Raw genomic sequence first — 18,609 nt, forward strand, 5'->3', positions numbered from 1 at the left:
TAGATAGATAGATAGATAGATAGATAGATAGATAGATAGATAGATAGATAGATAGATAGATAGATAGATAGATGGATGGATGGATAGATGGATAGATAAATAGACAGATATAGATATTATATGTGTGTATGTATCTATATATGTGTGTATATATGTATTTGTGTGTATATATATAGATATACATGCACGTATGTGTGCACATGTACACACACACACACACACACACACACACACACACCTCCTTCCATTGCACCAGAGCCCAGGAATGAACCTCCTCCCTCTGGTCCCCTCTCCCCCACCCCGTCTCCCCTCCCCCCTCAGTCCCCCTCCCCCAGGCCCCAGGGTGCACAAGGGAGATGTTTCCTCACCAGTCACTGCTGTTGAGGCACTGCAGAGCATCCATCAACCCCAGCTCTGGGTTCGAGAAGGGCCTCAACTCCCTAAAAGCTCTCAGGTCCATCTCCTCTTCCTCCTCGTCCCATTCGGGAGACCCCAAGGTGAGCACCGCAGGTAAGGAGTTAGCTGCATGCACGGGTAAAGAAACAAGCTTCACAAAGAAGACAGGCAAGTATGCCCATCGAGGGCTCCTTCTCACCCTCCCCGTGCCAGGCCTGACCACAGCATAGCCCACTGTGCAGGAGAAGGGACCCGGAAGTCCGGGAAGCCAAGTCTCAGCCTTATTCTGCCTTTTGTTGACTTTCTCTGCTCCCGCCATTGCCAACCTTGTAATATTATAAACATGCTAATTTGATGTCACCTGATCAAGCCTACTAAACCTGGGACTTGCCTCTGGTCCTGCCCTGCCTGTGGTCAGGGTGAAGCCCAGTAAGTCCTCCATGAATGACAGTTTGTTCCCACCCAGGTAAGAGTGTCTGCTCCTTCCTTTCCACCATCCATGCTCAGGTGAGGTTATCTGAGCAGGAAAGTGCTCTGCTTCAGATGGCTGGAGCAAAGCCAGGACCAGCAAAAAAAGCACTTGAAACAGTATTAGTAACCATCAAGATGTGGCCACACATACAGGAACTGACAGCAGGCAAAGAAGTGGTCTACAACCAGGGTATGTTTTTCTAGTCTCGCCTCCCTTATGGAGAGATGCCAGAACCACCATAAGGCCCTAGAAGAACTGGGGGAATTTCAGAGAGCCTGGGAGTACACCCGGACAACCCCAGTACATCTGAGTAGAGAGGTAGCCCTGTATTTAAAATCAAGACACTAAGACCCCCTTCCAGAATTCTCAGCACTACCGTTGGTATATAAATGGCCTCTTGATCAGTCCTCAGGTCACCTGGTAGGCAGGTATCACCCAATCTCTTGGCCTTCACAGACAATATGAAATCCACATGGTCCACGAGGCTCTCCAGAGGCACTGGTCCATCCAGGGGAACAAAAGGGCCAATCTAGCTTCCTGACACCTGCTCTGCTTCTATATCATCCTCCAGTGGTGTTTAGCATCCACTCAGATTTTAAAATAAATACACAAAAGGCAACTGCAGGGCCACTCCAGCCGCTGGTCCCACAGGGTTGTATTTGCCTTTGCCTACCCTTGACCCTGGCAGCTTTTCAAACCGTGTCCACACAAATGACTTTGGCTCCAGGAACCCCCATTCTTTGTACCACAAAACTGAAGGAACTAAGTAGATACAGTCAATCTCACCCAAATGTCCCTGGATTCAAAAAAAGGGGGAAGAGTCTAGAATCTCATAGTATGTGTTAGAAAATTCAGAGGGACCACCAACTTTATTTTGAAATTCCATCATGTCTAGCCAGGCCAAAAGTAACTGCCGGTACAAATTATAAAGCAACTTAAGCTTTGGTTGTCAGGAGAGAGGAAGAGGAAGATGAGAAGAATCCAAATTCAGCTTCCAGGGAAGTTGCAAAAGCAAAGTTAGCTTTTCCTTAATTCAACAGCCTGACCTATTTAAAATCATACTTCTACCTATCCACTTACAAATACATAGTTGAAATCGTGTGAAATATTAGACCATATTAGATCAAAATCTATTAGCCAAGGTCTTAGTCTTGAGTCCACTATCACCTCAAATGACGCTGGGCTGATTGGATCTCTGAATCTTGCTCCGTGCCACTGTCTCTAAGGAGTGGTTGGGTTAGATAAATCAATATTTCCCAGTACCACTTTCATGATCCTTTTGCCATATCTCTTGATTATCTGTATGTTTACTTACTTATTTACTTTTCAAATGAATTTAAGGGCAATTTTCTATCTCTAGCATAATAGGTATAAGATATAAGTTATTGTTACAGTTCAAATATAAAATGTGCCCCCCAGGCTTCTGTGTTGAATTCCTAGTCCGCGGATGGTTGGGACTATTTTGAGAGGCAACAAAAACTTAAGGAGGTAAAGCAATGAGCCAAACAAATCTTCCCTCCATTAAGTCAGGTCACAGAAATGAGAAAAAAAAGTAACCAATACATTAGTATTATTTGTCATGGAGTAAAATATTTATCACCAAAGGAGAACGATAGCTATAAAATTACAGACAAGCTGGGCACCAGTAGCTCACACCTATAATCCTAGCTGCTGAGGAGGCTGAGATTTGAGACTCATGGTTTGAAGCCAGCCCAGGGTGGAAAAAAAAATCCCTATGAAATTCTTATCTCTAAATAACCACCAGAGAACTGGAAGTGGAGCTGTGGTTCAAAGTGGTAGAGGGCTAGCCTTGAGCAAAAGAACTCAGTGACAGTGCCCAGGCCAAGTTCAAGCTCCATGATTGACCCACCCCCCAAAAAATACAAACAGCTTTTGACGTCATTAGCCTGAAGAAGGATCTCCCCATTTTTAAAAACTGGGGGGGAGGGGCGGGGAGGAAGTGCTATCAACTTGTCTTGAATTAAGACATTCTACTTGAGACAATCAAAGAGATAGGAAGGACTGAAAAAGGAGATTCATCACTATTTACAACATCCACTTTATGCTTTCAGCCACCATCATCGCCTACCACACCTCACACCAAAACTCTGAATCAGATTGATTATTTCCAAATAAATTTGGTAACAAAAATCTTTTCAAATGAAAGTTCAAGTGCTTGCCCCGTATACAAAAAATGAGGCCAGGGCTGGGAAGGTGGCTCAGTGGTAGAGTGCTAGCCTTGCATGCCTGAGGCCCTGGGTTCGATTCCTCAGCACCACATAAGCAAAGAGAAAAATGCCGGAAGTGGCGCTGTGGCTCAAGTGGTAGAGTGCTAGCCTTGAGCTCAAGAGCTGAGGGACAGCGCCCAGGCCCAGAGTTCAGGCCCCACGACCGGACCCCAAAAAAAAAAACAAAAAAAAATGAGGCCCATAGGAAGCCATCTGGTAGGATAGAATAGAGTCTCTCCAGGTCCTTTCACCTTTCCTGTGGCTCTCCTGCTCCTAGTCCTTAGCCAACTCTTTCCAGCCCCAACTGTACAAAGACACAGATAGAAAGCCAAGGTTCTTCCCAGAACTGTCTTCCTCTTCTTGATATTCACAGCTTTTTCCTTGCATGCTCTCTGTCAGCATCTTTCTGGTACACTGATGACTTTTCTAAGCCCTGATGTACCAGCTGGGCAGACCTCCCCAGACATCCACAATTCTACATGTGACAACCTTACCCATTGACAATTAATGAGTCCCAGACTGCTTCTTACCCTGGCAAGGTCACACACACACACACACACACACACACACCTTGCAGGTTGTCCCCTAGTCTGACATGGGCAACTGACAAGGTCGAACAGCCAGGGTCCACTTTGCTATTTCCCCTAGAGCATCTCAAGGCTGCACCCACCTGAAGCATGACGGGCAAAGCGGGGCTCCTGCTTGCTGACAGGGATGCTGGGCAGGGAGGACCGGTTGGCTCGCTTCCTCAGGATGACGCCAATGTTGTTTCTGTGTGGGCTGCTCATTCCAGTAGGCACAGACTGGGTCCCACTTCCCCGGAGGGGGAGGAGGCCTGCGAAGGCAGAGAAAGTCCTAGAACTGAGCTGGTCCCCAATGTCCTCCTTTGGAAATGGACCGACCACCAAGACAGTGGACCTGACTCCCTGTCCACTCTCAGGTGGGGAGTGGAGAAGCTATGGGAAGCCCAGGAGCCAGACAAATGTTTCCCTAGTCAGCAGGAGTCCTCTACCACACACACACACACACACACACACACACACACACACACACACCATGGTACCTTCCTTCACCAAGGGTCTCCGTGGACCCAGGCCCTGGGAAGCCAGTTCTCTCTCCCTCTCTGGCCCCTTTGCCCTCCGGAATGATTCTATCTCCTTCAGCTGCTTCAGCCGCATCTTCTCCTGGGCTGACTTGGAGATGGTGACTTGGACCTGGCACAGGAAAAGGCAGACTCCATTAGCCTTAGTAGTCAAATGTGTGAGTGCCTCCTAGATGCCAAGCACACTCTGGAAGAACAAAAAAAGCGAGTAAGTCCTGTACTCCCGAGCTTTCTGAACTGGGGCACAAACAGTAAACACACAAATCTCTAATGACAGAACCATGTGCTAGAAAAAAAATTGTCACAGGGTTTTTGCTTTACATAGGAAGACCCAGAGAACTGGTTGTCTTGTACACACTTGTAATCCCAGCTACTCAGAGGAGCAGAGGTGGGAATATCTCAAGTCCAAGGACAGCCTGGAAAAAGTTAATGAGATTCTAACAAAATGAAAATTAAAAACAAATACAAAAGAGCTGAGGTATGTCCTAAATGGTGGGACATTTGGCTACTATGCATAAGGCCCTAGATGGGTTCACTGCCTAGTACCACACAAGAAGAAAACAGGGGAAACAGAAGAAGAAGGAGAAAGAGTAGGAGGAGGTAGAAGAAAAAGAGGAGGAGGTAGAGGAGGAAAAGAAAAAGGAGAGAGAAAAAGAAGGTGAGATAAAAAGGCAGAGGGAGGAGGAGAAAGAGGAAAAACAGGAGAGGAAGATGAAGAGAAGGAGGAGAAGAGGGAGGTCGCCTAGAGAGACTGTTTTTAGGGTGAATCTTAAGTGTAGAGCTAGATTTCAGCACTCTGAGTCAAAGCAGGATAGGACATAAGGTCAGGAGGTGGCAAACTCCACACCACACTAGGTCTCTATAAAAGGACACTGGAGGCCATGCCTGGTTTTGAGCCTGAGGAGCGACACAATTTGACTTCAGTTTGGGGATCCTGGCTTCTCCAAAGGTCGGTTGATTTTTTTTAAGTAACCTATTTTGAGATAGTTTGAGGCTCATAAGAAGTTGTAAGAATAGGATCAATATATGCTCTTCACCCAGCTTCCAGAGGTGAGGGACATAGAACATTATTTAAGGATTATTCTGGCTGCTTCATGGAAGAGTCTAGAACAGGTAGGAGCAGAGAGAACTCTTAGGAGACCACAGGATACAGGAGCAAGAGCAAGGGAGGGAAGTTGGTCCAGGATGCTGGGACAGGTGGGGTGGGGGCATATTTCCAAAGTAGAGTTGGTTTCTTGCTGAGACAGAAGATGTAGGATGCCAAGGACAAGCTCAGGATTTGGGACCTGATCGGCTAGAATGCCAAGGCTGCCTTTGGGGTACCATTCACTATGTGGGGACCCTGGAGAAAAAGGTTAGGTGAGGTAAGGATCCAGGAATTGAGTCTTGGTCATGGTAGCTTTGAAATAGAATTAGATGTCTAAGTGAAGATGATGACTAGCAGGAAAGAGGTGAGTCTGGAGGTCAGGAGAAGGTTGGTAGTCCTCAGCCTAGAGACTGTACTGACAGCACTGACCGGAGGACATCCTAGGGGCTGATTAAATAAGCCAGAGGACCAGCCCCTGGTGAACTTGGTATCTGAAGGGAAGGAGGAGGAGGAGGAGCCCTGACAGGAAGGAAGAAGCTGCCGTTCATGGAGGAAGAGCACCAAGAAAGAGCTGCCCTTGGGCTCCATCCCTGCATGGAGAATTCAAGAGGGGCATGTGCCAGATGTGTCAAAAGCAGCTCCTGGGACAAAGTGGGAGAGGACAACATTTGGGACATGAAGTCATTGGTGATCTCAGTGGGGTAGTAGGAACTAATGCCAGACTACACTCTTAGGAACAAATGGGAAGGGTTTGTCATGCCAAGATGAAAAAGGTAACAGAAAGCAAATGGAGGGATGATCCAGTTCGCTGCAAGACAGCAAACATGATGAAGTCAGAGCAGTGGGTGCACGGAGCCAGAGAAATAGGAGATGGCGGTGACCGAACAGAATCTTAGAATTGGGATCGTGTGGGCTTAGGGAGTGATCTGTAATATCAATGTCTGTAGGATGATAATGGAGTGGGTGTTGGGGTGGGCTGGAGCACAAAGCCCATTTTGGTGCATGGGACTCTTATAATTATTCATCCCTCACTGCCTGCTCTAGAGTAATGCTGGTCCTTACCTTAACCCGGAATCTCCTTTTCTAACATAGCATGCACCTGGGACAGTGACTCACCAAGTTTTACTAAATGCATCCTACGTGGGGAAGAGAAGCCACCTCCCCAAGGTCATCTTAGAAGTGCAAGGTATTTATCAGCCTGTCAAGCACAGTTTTGGCCATTGGCCTCAGAGTCAGCTGCCTCTCCGTTGCTATCTTGGGGGTCAGTTCAGATTACACAGCATGGTTCACCTAAGCCCTCTGGCCTCTCCCCAGCATCCTGCTTCCCTCTCACCCACGCGCGACTTTCTTCTGTCCTTCCACCTCCCAACACCACTCCTCAGCAATCTTCTGGACTCTTCTCTGCACCCAGTCCCCACTCCACTCCAATCCTATCCCTGCTTCCCTTCCTCTCCAGCCTGAATGCTCAGGGCAGCTGCTTAAGCTCTTCCTGGCTCTGCCCCAGTTCCCCACCAGCTGGCCCCTCACATTTGGGAACATGCTTTGTTCATTTATTTTCCCTCCTCTTCTCCCTCCTCCTCCTCCTGTTCCTCCTCCTTGTCTTTCTCTTCCCAGATACCTTGGAGCTGATCTCCTTCTGGTCCTCTTCTTTCCACAAGGGGTGGGCTTCTTTGGCATGGCCAAAGGAGAATGCTGTCAGCATAGGAGTAGACTGTGATGAAGCCAGGGGCTTCTCAGGGGCTACCGAAGACTTGTCCCTCACAGGTGGGGCCAGAGGTTTGGAGTCTGAGGAGTCAAGAGAAAAGACGGGGCTGAGGACAGCCCAGCACCCAGGGCTGCCCCTGAGCTGACCTGTGGCTGGTAGGACTTGACTGGCCAAGCGCTCCACAGAGCAGCACTGGCAAGGTTGCTAAGGATCACAGCACAGTCCCTTCATCCATCCACCTAGTCATTCATTCATTCACTCATTCAGCAAGCAAGCATTGCATAGCTTATTCTAAAAGGAGGAAGGGGCTAGGCAGGAAGATGAAAACTCCAACTGTCCTTCCAGCCATTTTCTACCACCCCAGCCAAGCTGGAAGGGACCAGAAAAGTTACTAACCCTAGCTGGGCACTGGTAGCTCACGCCTGTAATGCTAGCTAATCAGGAGGCTGAGAGCTGAGGATCTCTGTTCAAAGCCAGACCGGGCAGGAAAGTCCCTTGAGACTCTTAGCTCCAATTCACCAGAAAACCAGAAGTGGCGCTGTGGCTCAAGTAGTAGAGCATTAGCCTTGAGCTGAAGAGCTGAGGGACAGCATCCTGGCCCAGAGTTCAAGTCCTATGACTGATGAAAAAAAGAAGAAAGAAAGAAAGAAAAGCTACTAGCCCTAGTCTAGTTCTCTTATTCCACACATGGGAAAGCTGAGGCACAGTGACCTTCAGGTGTTTTTGTGACTGATAAAATACAACTTCACTTCTAAACATTAACTCCATAGTATCTTTTACTATTGATTTCCCAATCAATGGATATAAAGGTATACTTGTTATTCTAGGGACAAGGCCAGGCTAGGTTCCTTAACCTTCTCATAAAGTTCAGAGTATAATGACCTTGGGAGAGCCTGCTAATCAGGAGGATGGAGGCCACCATCTGGCGATGCCTGAGGCTACAAGGGGCATCTGGAGCCTGGTTTCTTGCCCAGTTCCCTGGGTACCCAGGCTTCTGCTAGCCCAGACCTTCTGCAAAGGCTTCCTCTGTTTGGTGGGGGAGGCAGAGAGAAGAATCAGGGCCAAGGGGCAAAAGGTAAGTGGAACACAGATGGCTCATGCCTGTTATCTTAGCTACTCAGGAATCATGGTTCAAAGCCAGCCTGCGCAGGAATTAACCACAAAAAAGCCAGAAATAGAGTTATGAGTCAAGTGGTAGAGTGTTAGCCTGGAGCAAAATAAAAGTTCAGGGTCAATACTTAGAGCCTGAGTTCAAGCCCCAGGACTCATAAACACACACACACACACACACACACACACACAAAGGCAGGGCAGAGGGTGCAGGTGGTCAGAGGCTCCCTGGCCAGGGCACGGTCTGCAGGAATGCCCTGAGATTTGGGGCCGTTTCAGCTATAGGAACCCCACAGCCCCATGGCCCCACAGCCCCACGGCTATGTGTTAGATGAGTTAGAGGTACTGAGCCGTATCCAGCTGACATCCTGGTGTGTCCAGGTGACAGAGAATCCTCTAAGGACTTTTCCATATCCTCTCCCTCCCTTAAAGCTGTAAGGGACCCCTGGAAAGCCTCATCCAAAGAGTTTGCCCCACCCACAGGGACAGGGCTTCTGTGTGCAAATATCCAAGCCAACAATCTCAGGGGGAGCACATGAAAGAAATGTGAGGCACCACACGCATCGCTGGAGGCTGCCCAAGATCACTCTGCACACACAGACCTGCGAGGGAGCAGGGGAGAAGCCCCACATTCAGGGGCCCTGCCAGGCTTGCCTCCGGGCCTCTTTGGGAAGCAACCCCACCCCGCCACCTGCTGTATACCTTGCTGAGCTGATTAGCAGGGACCTGCCAGGAAGCTGGTCATCCTCCCGACCTTCAACACAGCAGCTGCTGCCAACTCCCTCTACCCACAGCCTGGATTCAGAGCGGCCCCTCGCCCGGCCTGCTTCCCCTGTCCCATAGCCATTCCTGCGATCAGCCTCTCTGCAGGAGCCGGTCATCCCTCCTCCCACCTCCTTCCTCCCTGTGGAACCCTAAGGGGTTTGTGGGATGTACTTTAATGCCTCACTCTGTCCAGTAAGAGCAAGTCTACTTTATTAAACCAAAGCAAGGGGCCATTGCTCAGTGTGTCAAGAGGCTCCACTCTAGAGCCATGAGGCCCACGTGCAAATCTGAAGCTCACAAATCAGGAGAGCGCCATCACCCTTACGTGGGCCATTTTGAGCTATAGAACCTGGTATCAACCTGCCTAGTGTGGCAGACACCACCAGTAATCACTGCTTCTATTCCCACCCTTGACCCAGACCCACTGCTTAGGCCGCAGATACAAAACAAGGCGACATAGGGAGAATACATACCCAGAGATTTAGGGGTCTTCTCCTGAGGCCCACTCTCCTGAACCAATCTGAAAAGAATGAGGAGAAAAGAACTCAGTAAGGCAGAGATGCTGGGATAAAGAGCCCAGGGTAGCTCCAGGAGGGGGCACCCTTGTGATGGGAAACACAAGGGAAGAGGCTGGTATCCAGGTCAAAGCAGGAAAGGCAGCTCCTTCCACAAACGCAGGCGTGGCTGGGCAGCTGCAGGGCCAGGTGAGGCTGGGAGGTCAGCCTGACTTTCCTGGCTGGGCGGCCATCTCTTCTCCAGGCAGCAGCCTCCACATGGGAACTGTGGAAGAAAACTCTGCCCCTGCTGTGAACTCCAGGCCTGTGCAGCAGAGGAAGGTGAATTGTTCCACAGTTCAGACAACGCTGAGCTCAAGTTCTGTAAACTTCCCTGCCCTCAGGGAGCTCAGAGACCCCTAATTATCTTTTCCTTCTTCCCTTCTTTCCCTTCTTCCAACCTCCAGTGGAATTAGGAGAGCTTGGTAAGTCCTCACTGTTTGAGGCTAAAAGCTCAGTCCTGATCACACACAAGAAAAGAAGACAGGGACATTCATAAGACTGGTCTTCATTGTTACTTTTTTTTTATTATTATCCATTAATAGTATAAGGGGGTTTCAGTATAATCATTGACATTATAACTTCCTTTTTGTTGTTGGTGGTGGTGGTCTGGGGTTTGAACTCAGCACCTAGGCACTGTCCCTGAGCTCTTGCTCAAGGCTAGTGCTCTACCTCGTTGAGACATAGCACCATTTCCAGTTTCTGGTGGTTCGTTGGGTTCGCTTCCTCAGCACCACATAAACAGAAGAAGGCAGAAGTGCCACTGTGGCTCAAGTAGTAGAGTACTATCCTTGAGCTGAAGAGCTGAGGGACAGTGCCCAGGCCCAGAGTTCAAGTCCCACAACTGACCAAAAAAAAAAAAAAGATCTAAGGGGATGTGAAATCAGGCATATTCAGAATGAGTCAAAATTGATGCTGGCATTTGAAGACCAGGATGAACACCCACAACTTGATGGAAATAAGGAGATCCTGGGGAGGGGGGACAGTTTGCCATGATAATGATGAATCCTCCTCTTCCTTCTGACACTGCTATGCCTTCGCCAGGAGAAACTGGAGCTACCCAGTAGAAAGATGGACCTCCAAGGAGATGCCAGGGACAGAACAAGAAAGGTGAAGTCACCGGGCGCCAGTGGCTCACGCCTGTAATCCTAGCTACTCAGGAGGCTGAGATCTGAGGATCATGGTTCAAAGCCAGCTCACGAAGAAAGGTCTGTGAGATCAGAGTCTCACAGTGGCACTGTGGCTCAAAAGGTAGAGCACTTGCCTTGAGCTGAAGAGCACAGGGACAGCATCCAGGTCCAGAGTTCAAGCCCCATGACCAACAACAAAAAAAAGCCAGAAGTAGAGGTGTGGTTCAAGTGCTAGAATGCTACCCTTGGACAAAAAAAAGCTCAAGGACAGCTCCCAGACCCTGAGCCCTAGGACCAGTACACATACACACACACACACACATGAAAAGAGAATAAAAAAATGTTCTGACTACACACACAGATCTACACAGGCACAGATGTACAACCATGATTGTGTCCTTAGTATTCATCAATGAAGAAATTCACAATAATGAAGTGCTTCTGTCAAACAGAATCGCATTCTAAAATAACTTGTATTTTATTCCTCACTGCAGCCAGCCCATACACTAAGAAACTGTAGCAGAGAATCATGGGATATTGTTGGTTGTACCATCATCCCGGATTCCTGGAGCCCAGGATCAGAAAAGACCCAGCAACAATTCTGTGGTTTCCTTAACTCCAAGGCTTATGGATAGGAGACCCTACTCCTCACACCCAATGTCTTTACCATGGAGACTCAGCCACAAAGAGCCTGAGTGGATCTTAGAAGATTGGAAGAAAGAAAGACTACAAGGTAGCCTTCACGATGTGTGGGGTCCCTTACCGTGTGTAGGGGGCCCTCAGTCCTGTGAGGTCATCCTGGCCTGATGCCGAGGGACTGGACATGGAGGGCCCTGTCTGCGTCTCAGCCTTGGGGATGGGAGGGATCACCAGGCCGCCCAGCGACTTGTGCATCTTCTCATCATTGCAGTGTAGATATTGTTGGGAAATCTGCACCTGGGAGCAGAAGGGTTCTGGTCCATGAGAGCATCCCAGGCTGGATGCTCCATGCCCCGGCACCTCACAGAGGATGCCCCCTCTGCCCAGAAGTGTGCTCTGGTTTTCCTGTGCAGCTGCCCAAAGCTGGATCCCTGAGGAAGTGTCTGGCTCCCTCCACAGTCAGACTGGGAAGCTTTGTGAATATTTTCTGTCTGGGTTGTTTTGGTCTTTTCATTTCAGAATTGGACGTATCTAATCCAAAGCTCTGTTTGTATAGATGTACAAAAGGGAGCCCAGAGAGGGTAGCCCTGAGCCCCTCCTAATGCCACCCCTACCCTTCAGGGAAGTGTCTGGACCCTCACAGACATGCCCAGGGCATGGGAACAGGGACTGGTAAAGAATGGAAAGACAGAAGATGGAGACTCAGAGCAGTAGAAGGGCCTTACCTGCTGAGCTCCGGCTCTCAACTCCTGGGGCCCCTGCCTGCTCCTGGGTGGGTCCAGTTCCTTCTCCTTGGCTCCACTGGCCTCAGGAGTGGTGGGGATGCTCTGGATGGGAGGCATCGGCCTGGGTGCCCTCAGCAGCCTCTGAGAGGTGGTACGGGGGACGGTGCTCCTCAGAGGAACTCCTTTGGGGCCTCCAATGGGATCCAGAGAAGCTATGTATTATGGGGGGTTAAGAAGCTAGCTCAAAAAGAACAGGGAGTAGAGGAGGAGCCCCACACTAACTAGGAGAAGGGATATCCTGAAGGAAGCCCCACTAATGAGCAGAACGGGTCCTCAGCCCCACAATGAGCAAGGCACTGAGCAAGCAGTACTGAGAGTCCTTTCCCATTCCTATAGAGTTTGCTAGAACTATCGATCAAAGTCATTTCAATCTAAGTCAGGCACCAATGGCTCACATCTGTAATCCTAACTACTTAGGGGTCTGAATATAGATCTGAATATAGCAGTTTGAAGCCAGCCCAGGAAGACAAATCTGAGAGACTCTTATCTCCAATTAACCAGCAAAAACTAGAAGCAGAAGTATGGCTCAAATGAGAGAGCTCCATCTTTGAGCAAAAACCTAAAGGAGAGTGTCCTGGTTCAAGCCCTCGTACTGGAATAAAAATCATAATAATAAGATAAGATAAATGAAAAGAAATTCAGAGGCAGTGTGAGTACGAAGGAGTTAAAATCAGCATGAGGTTCAGAGGGAAGACTGCAGGCTCTGGTTCTGGAGAGACGCTGTGTGACCCCTGCACTCCTTTGTAAAATAAGATATCCACTAAGACTGGGCCAGGCATATTGGCACCTAACTGTAATCACAGTTACTCAGGAGGCAAGAGAATATCGAAATGAGACCCTAACTCAAAAAACAAAATTCAAAAGCCAAAGAGCTAGAAACATGGCTCAAGTGGTGGACTTTACACATGGCATGTTCAAGGGCCTGGGTTCAATCCCCAGTAATACACACACACACACACACACACACACACACACACACAAATCAATAACACCATATGACACCATTACAAATACTGCCTGTCAGCTTGTACTCAGCACATGACAAATCAATTCCTTCTGCTTCCCCTTTCTTTACAGCTAATGATGTGGGGTGCAGTTCTCTCAAACCCTCTAACACAGCCTGAAAGTTATACCACCACACCTGTAGCCTTTCTGTTTCATTCTCATAGCCCCCTGTGCCACACTGACCGTTTAGCAGCAGCCCCCTTGGCAGCTTGATGAACACCCACCCACCCACCCTGCTCCTTCTAAGTCATCTGCTACCAGCCGATCCTCACACCCTGGCTGGTCTGGAACCACGGACCCTGGGGGAAGGCGGGGGCAAGGCCAAGGCCTAGGCTCACCTCGAGAAGATGCTGCCATGCCCTCTGACAGCCTCCTCTTCTTGAGCTTCTCCTTGATCTGCATGGTGTCCTGGGCCATGCTGTTAGCCTCCGACTCCAGTGAGAGGATGGGCACCAGGGGGTGAGGCCCCAAAGGCAGAGCCTTTGGGGTCCTGGGATGGCCGTTCCTGGCCTGCCAGCTTTTCGGAGTGGTATCTAGTTTAAGGCTTCCAGGGTCCCCATGTCCACTCAAGAGCTGTGATGGAGTCTCTCTGCTCAGCAGGACACTCGGCAGAGGCTGGAGGGGACCTGAGGGAGACACAGTGACTTGGCACACTGAGCCCAAGATGGCACCCATTGTGGGAGTGAAGCCCAGTCATTCCGTGCCTCTGTCCTTCCTAGGAGCAATCACGACATCAACACTGTCTATGAAGCACCTGGCCTGAAAGTGCTCGTATGCAGTCCTATCCAAGCACAGATAAGAGGCCCTACATCATGAAGGAAAGCCATCTGCCCCAAGACCACCTTCACCAAGCCTCAAGACACAACAAATTTGTCCAATACCATTGAGCACCTATTTTACCAAATACAAATGGAGAGGAAAAGTCAGGTAAGCTTAAAGTAAGCCATGCTTGCAGCCAACTACTCATCCAACCATGTTTTGTGCATGTATGTGAGTGTGTGTATGTGTGTGTGCAAACACACACGCACATGCGCCAGTAATAGGACTTGAACTCAAGGCCTAGGAGTGTTGCTTAGATTTTTTTCACTCAAGGATGGTACTCTACCTCTTGAGCCACACCTCTACTTATAGATTTTTGCTGGTTAATTGGACACAAAAGTCTCACAGACTTTCTTGCCTGGGCTAACTTCAAACCTCAGTCTTCTAATCTCAGCTTCCTGAGTAGTAGCTGATAGGAGATGACAGGCATGAGCCACTGGCATCTGACTATTCAACCACATTTAATTTGCACCTACACAGCTGGGCACTGGAGGCTAGCCTAGCTGAGATCTCAGGAGATTGAGATCTGAAGATCGTGGTTCAAAGCCAGCCTGGACAGGAAAGTCCATGAGACTCTTAGCTCCAATTAACCACCAGAAAACCAAAAGTGGAGCTGTGGCTCAAAGTGGTAGAGCACTAGCCTTGAGCAAAAAGAGCTCGGTGACAATGCCCAGGCCCCAAGTTCAAGCTTTATGACTGACAAAAAAAATAAAAATTTTTTAAAATTAATTTCAAGAAATCGGCCTCTACATGACTCTGAGGCCATGTAGTCAGTGGATTTACAGCTATGGCTCCTGTTTCTTTGCAATGGCAAAGGGCCGCCTGCCACTGGCAGCCAGACAGGAGTCCCACTGAGGGACTGCTGTGCTGGCAATGCCCCCTTAGTACCCACCCCATAGCCAGTTCCCTCCTGGATCCCCAGGCACAGGCCTGGCCTAGCCGGGGCATGTGGGGCTCCCTCCAGGTTCCCAGGAGAGCCAGGCAATGCTGGAAGCCTATGTCTGGGCTGTCCCTTTGTACAGCTCCCCTGAGGCACAAAGCAGAATAACTGAGTTTTAAGCAGGGACCACTGTGAAAGCAACACCTGCTGTAGCTTGAGAATGCCCACACATCCACACACCCTCATTTCCCCCTCCAGGCTGGGCTCCGGCTCTGCCCTGTGGTCAGCTGCCAAGGAAGCTCCTCCTCGTCTTCAGAGAGGCCCCAGGGCCTTCCCTGGCTATTAGGTGTGGCTCAGTCACCAGGCTGGGTCCTCCCATTTTACCTTCACCATAAGCCGGCAGGCTGGAGTTGATGTTTGCAGGGGGGGGAACTCGGGGCCCAGCATTGGTCCGGGGGACACTCCCGCAGTACACGGCCACTGGAGCCAGAACCTTGGCTGGGGACAGAAGCACAGGGGACCCATGCTTTAGAGTTCCCTAAAGTCAGGACTAGGGCTCAGAGAGCCTGGCCCAGCCCCCATACCAGAGCCTGGTCTACCAACAGGCAAAGTACTGCCATGTCCACTGACTTCTACCAACCAACCCTGCTGACTCTAGCCTCTCAGCCAGCACCCTCTCCCTCCTCACCCTCTGCCTGCCTGTCTGATTCCTCCCTCCTGGCTTTGTGTCAACCCCCACATTGTGTCAGTCTCCTTCCTGAGCTCCCCTCCTTCCTCATCCATCGGTGCAGATGTGGTTGAATGCAGCACAGTCTCTGTTGCATATCTCCCACTCACTGCTTTCAGGGGACACTTCCTCCCAGCCACCCGCTGCAGTAGCCCCTAAGCAGCAAAGCTCTACAGCCCTAAGTGCAGATTATCTGCTTTCCTGGCTACCCAGCCCTCCTTTTGGAAGTCCTCAAGCATCTGTCTTCCCTCCAAGTCTCCTGAATCAGCAGATGGTATCCTTTACTACCTCACACTCCATTAGCCCCTGCTCTGGGGAGGGGCTCTGGCCTCCAAGTCCTGCCACAGACTGGGAGCCAGTCAGACCCAACTCTCAAGGAGACTGGAAGTCCAGTGGTAAATAGCAATGAGAAACAAGCAGTGACAGCCTAGGGTATGAGCCTTGGCCAGGGACAGGGGACTGGGAAGGCTTCCCAGAGAGCGAGACTGTGGAACTGAGACCAGAGCAGGAGCCCGGAAAAGAGGAGAAAGAAGCTCAACTAATAAATTTGGTCCTTTAGGAAGCCTTCTTCTGGTCCAGTGTGGTAGTTCATACCTAGAATCCCAGCTAGTCAGGAGGCAGAGGGAGGAGAATCATGATCAAGCAAAAATTAAGACCCTATCTGAAAAACAAAGCAAAAAAGGCTGGGGGTGTGGCTCAAGAAGTAGAACATTTGCCAGAGAGCATGAGGCTAACCCCAGTAACTCCAAAAATAAATGAATGGATAAATATATATGATAAAATATAAGAACAAATGAAAATTAGAGAAGGAAGGAAGGCAAGAAGGAAGGAAGGAAGGAAGGAAGGCAAGAAGGAAGGAAGGAAGGAAGGAAGGAAGGAAGGAAGGAAGGAAGGAAGCTTTCCTGTCTCTACCAGCCCCAAGCAGTCCTCCACCTGGCACTCTTCCCTAGCCTCTCACCCTCTGCCCTACCTTGAGTTACTTGCTACTCAGTAGGCACTTGGCAAATGTTAGTGCTGTACCCTCATGGCTCCGCCCTTCCCAAGTTTATCTTAGGACCATCCATGGGCTCCTAATCTACCACCCAGCGAAGCCCCTACACAGGCGGGAACAGCCCCCACCCCTCTAGCTGGAGGGCCCTGAGATCAGCTCCCAGGAGTCTATGATCTTAGTTCTGTCACTGTGAGACCTTGAGGAAAGAAGCTAACCTCTCTGGACCTCAGTTCCCACATCAACAAAACAGAGCAGCCAGGCCTCACCATAATAATCGAAGATCAGCCATTCCGGTTCTCTAACATCCTTCCAAAAATCACCTGGGCCCCTCCGGCGTTAAGCAGCGCTGCCCCCAATAAGCAGCACATCTGAGCAAGGACAGATCCCCTCATCTCCAGCGGAAATCAAGGCTCTTGATCACTGCTGTTTATAGTACCAGCTCCTCCAGCAGCCCGCCCACCTTCCTCCAAGAGGAGAGGAGAAGCTCAGGTGGAGGTGAAACTCAGGTGGTGGGCCAGGGATCTGCCAGCCAGCCAAGCCAGTGAGCAGAGGACCAGCATCAACACATGGAGACCACCCCGCTGCTTCTCTTGAGCACAGCATGACAAGTATTCAAGGAAGATGACCATCTATGTCCTCACCTGGAGGGACACCATCACGAGTGCCCATGACCCCACTGGAGAAGGTGGCTGCGAGGTGGTCTAGAGGTAACAGCTACTCCCAGGCTGTGAGTGAAGGCCGCAGGGGTCCACAGGGTGCTGACCTGTGACATTAAGGGACCTGTGGTGATAGAACAAGACATTAACCCTTTTTATTTTACCAGTACTAGGACTTGAACTCAGGGCCTGAGTGCCATCCCTTCACTTTTATGCTCAAGACTGGCACCACACCTCCAGTTTCTGCTGCTTGGTGGTGAAATGGAGATAAGAGTCTTACAGACTTTCTTGCTGGGTTGTCTTCGAACCACGGTCCTCAGATCTCAATCTCCTGAGTAGCTAGGATTACAACTGTGAGCCACCAGCACCGGGTTTGAGGTGAACTCTTTACATCACTTCCCAACCATCCACCACAAACAAAAGCCTGCCTGTAGTGAGCACATCCATCACTGGATTCAAGTGGTCCAGGTGTCTTTTTCTGACCTTCAGACTTGCAGATACTTCCATGCCCAAAGACTACTGGACTCCCAGAGAAGACTCCATTATGAAGAGTGTCATCAAAAGTCAATCATCACTAGGTGCTGGTGGCTCCCGCTTGTAATCCTCGCTACTCAGGAGGCTGAGATCTGAGGATCATGATTCAAAGCCTACCTCTGCAGGAATGTCTGTAAGACTCTTATCTCCAATTAACCACCAGAAAATCGGAAATGGCACTGTGGCTCAAAGTAGAAGAGCACTAGCTCTGAGCAAAAGAGCTCAGGGATAGCACCCAGGCCCTGAGTTCAAGCCCTAGGATGAGCACAATTAAAATAACCAATCACTCTGTCATCCTGTCACTGCAACTTTAGGGTCTCAGGGGAGGTAAAATTGACACTACTTTCCACTGTTTTCTATCTTCCTCTGCCAGCTGCACAGATGCTGCATTCCCTCAGGGCCACCTCACTGTCCTGTAGCTAACTAAGCCTTTTCTCCTGCTCACTTAAACCTTCAGGATCAGCCATTGGCTCTGGCCCTTGACCTAACTTCACCTTTCCTGTGACCCAGATCTCTCTGCAGGCTCTGGGATGCTATGATTTCCTTGCTGAAATAAGGATGGCAGGTCAAGGAGGTGGACCACAGAGCTAGCCATCAGTAAGCAAGGTAATCAGGGTCACCTGAGACCCTATCTCCCACTTTCTACTCCAGAGAGAAAGTGCTCTCCAGACATCATCTGGGAACAGGACCTGACTCTGTGCCAACTTCTTTGTGGAGCAACAAATCCCAGCTCAGGAACTGAGAAATCTGCCTTCTGCCTAGAAACCAGCCTGCCACAGGCTCCTCCCTAGCCCCAGAGGGCAGAACAGCACCTAGCAACCCTCTGGCCCAACAGGTTGCTTCTCAGCGAGCTGATGGGCCCATCTCTACCCTAGGCCAGCTCTGCCTGGCCCAGGTCAGGCCTGGCTGTCTCCCTGCTTAGTACCTCAAGTGTCTTGGCTCTTTGTCCAAAGAGAGCTTTCCTCGGGTGATTCCCTGTCGAGTGACTACAGGAATAAGGAAATTTTGATTGAGTTAGTCCCTA

At 49.8% G+C, this 18,609-nt stretch overlaps 1 protein-coding gene across 1 annotated transcript in view; it reads right to left on the reverse strand.

The window, feature by feature from the left end:
* Positions 1-17,064, reverse strand: part of Fam179a (family with sequence similarity 179, member A) — a 44,760-nt gene extending 27,696 nt beyond the window's left edge. The window contains exons 1-10 of the mRNA XM_013013628.1: positions 17,037-17,064; positions 15,062-15,175; positions 13,317-13,604; positions 11,914-12,125; positions 11,313-11,485; positions 9,339-9,385; positions 6,904-7,070; positions 4,160-4,310; positions 3,767-3,931; positions 369-522 (exon numbers count right to left, since the gene is read on the reverse strand). Coding sequence (XP_012869082.1) covers positions 369-522; positions 3,767-3,931; positions 4,160-4,310; positions 6,904-7,070; positions 9,339-9,385; positions 11,313-11,485; positions 11,914-12,125; positions 13,317-13,604; positions 15,062-15,175; positions 17,037-17,064 — 1,499 coding nt within the window. The remainder of the gene's footprint in view (positions 1-368; positions 523-3,766; positions 3,932-4,159; positions 4,311-6,903; positions 7,071-9,338; positions 9,386-11,312; positions 11,486-11,913; positions 12,126-13,316; positions 13,605-15,061; positions 15,176-17,036) is intronic.
* Positions 17,065-18,609: the final 1,545 nt, after the last annotated feature.

The sequence above is a fragment of the Dipodomys ordii genome, unplaced genomic scaffold, assembly GCF_000151885.1.
Source record: "Dipodomys ordii isolate 6190 unplaced genomic scaffold, Dord_2.0 Scaffold20, whole genome shotgun sequence".
In the NCBI taxonomy this organism is placed as follows: domain Eukaryota; kingdom Metazoa; phylum Chordata; class Mammalia; order Rodentia; family Heteromyidae; genus Dipodomys; species Dipodomys ordii.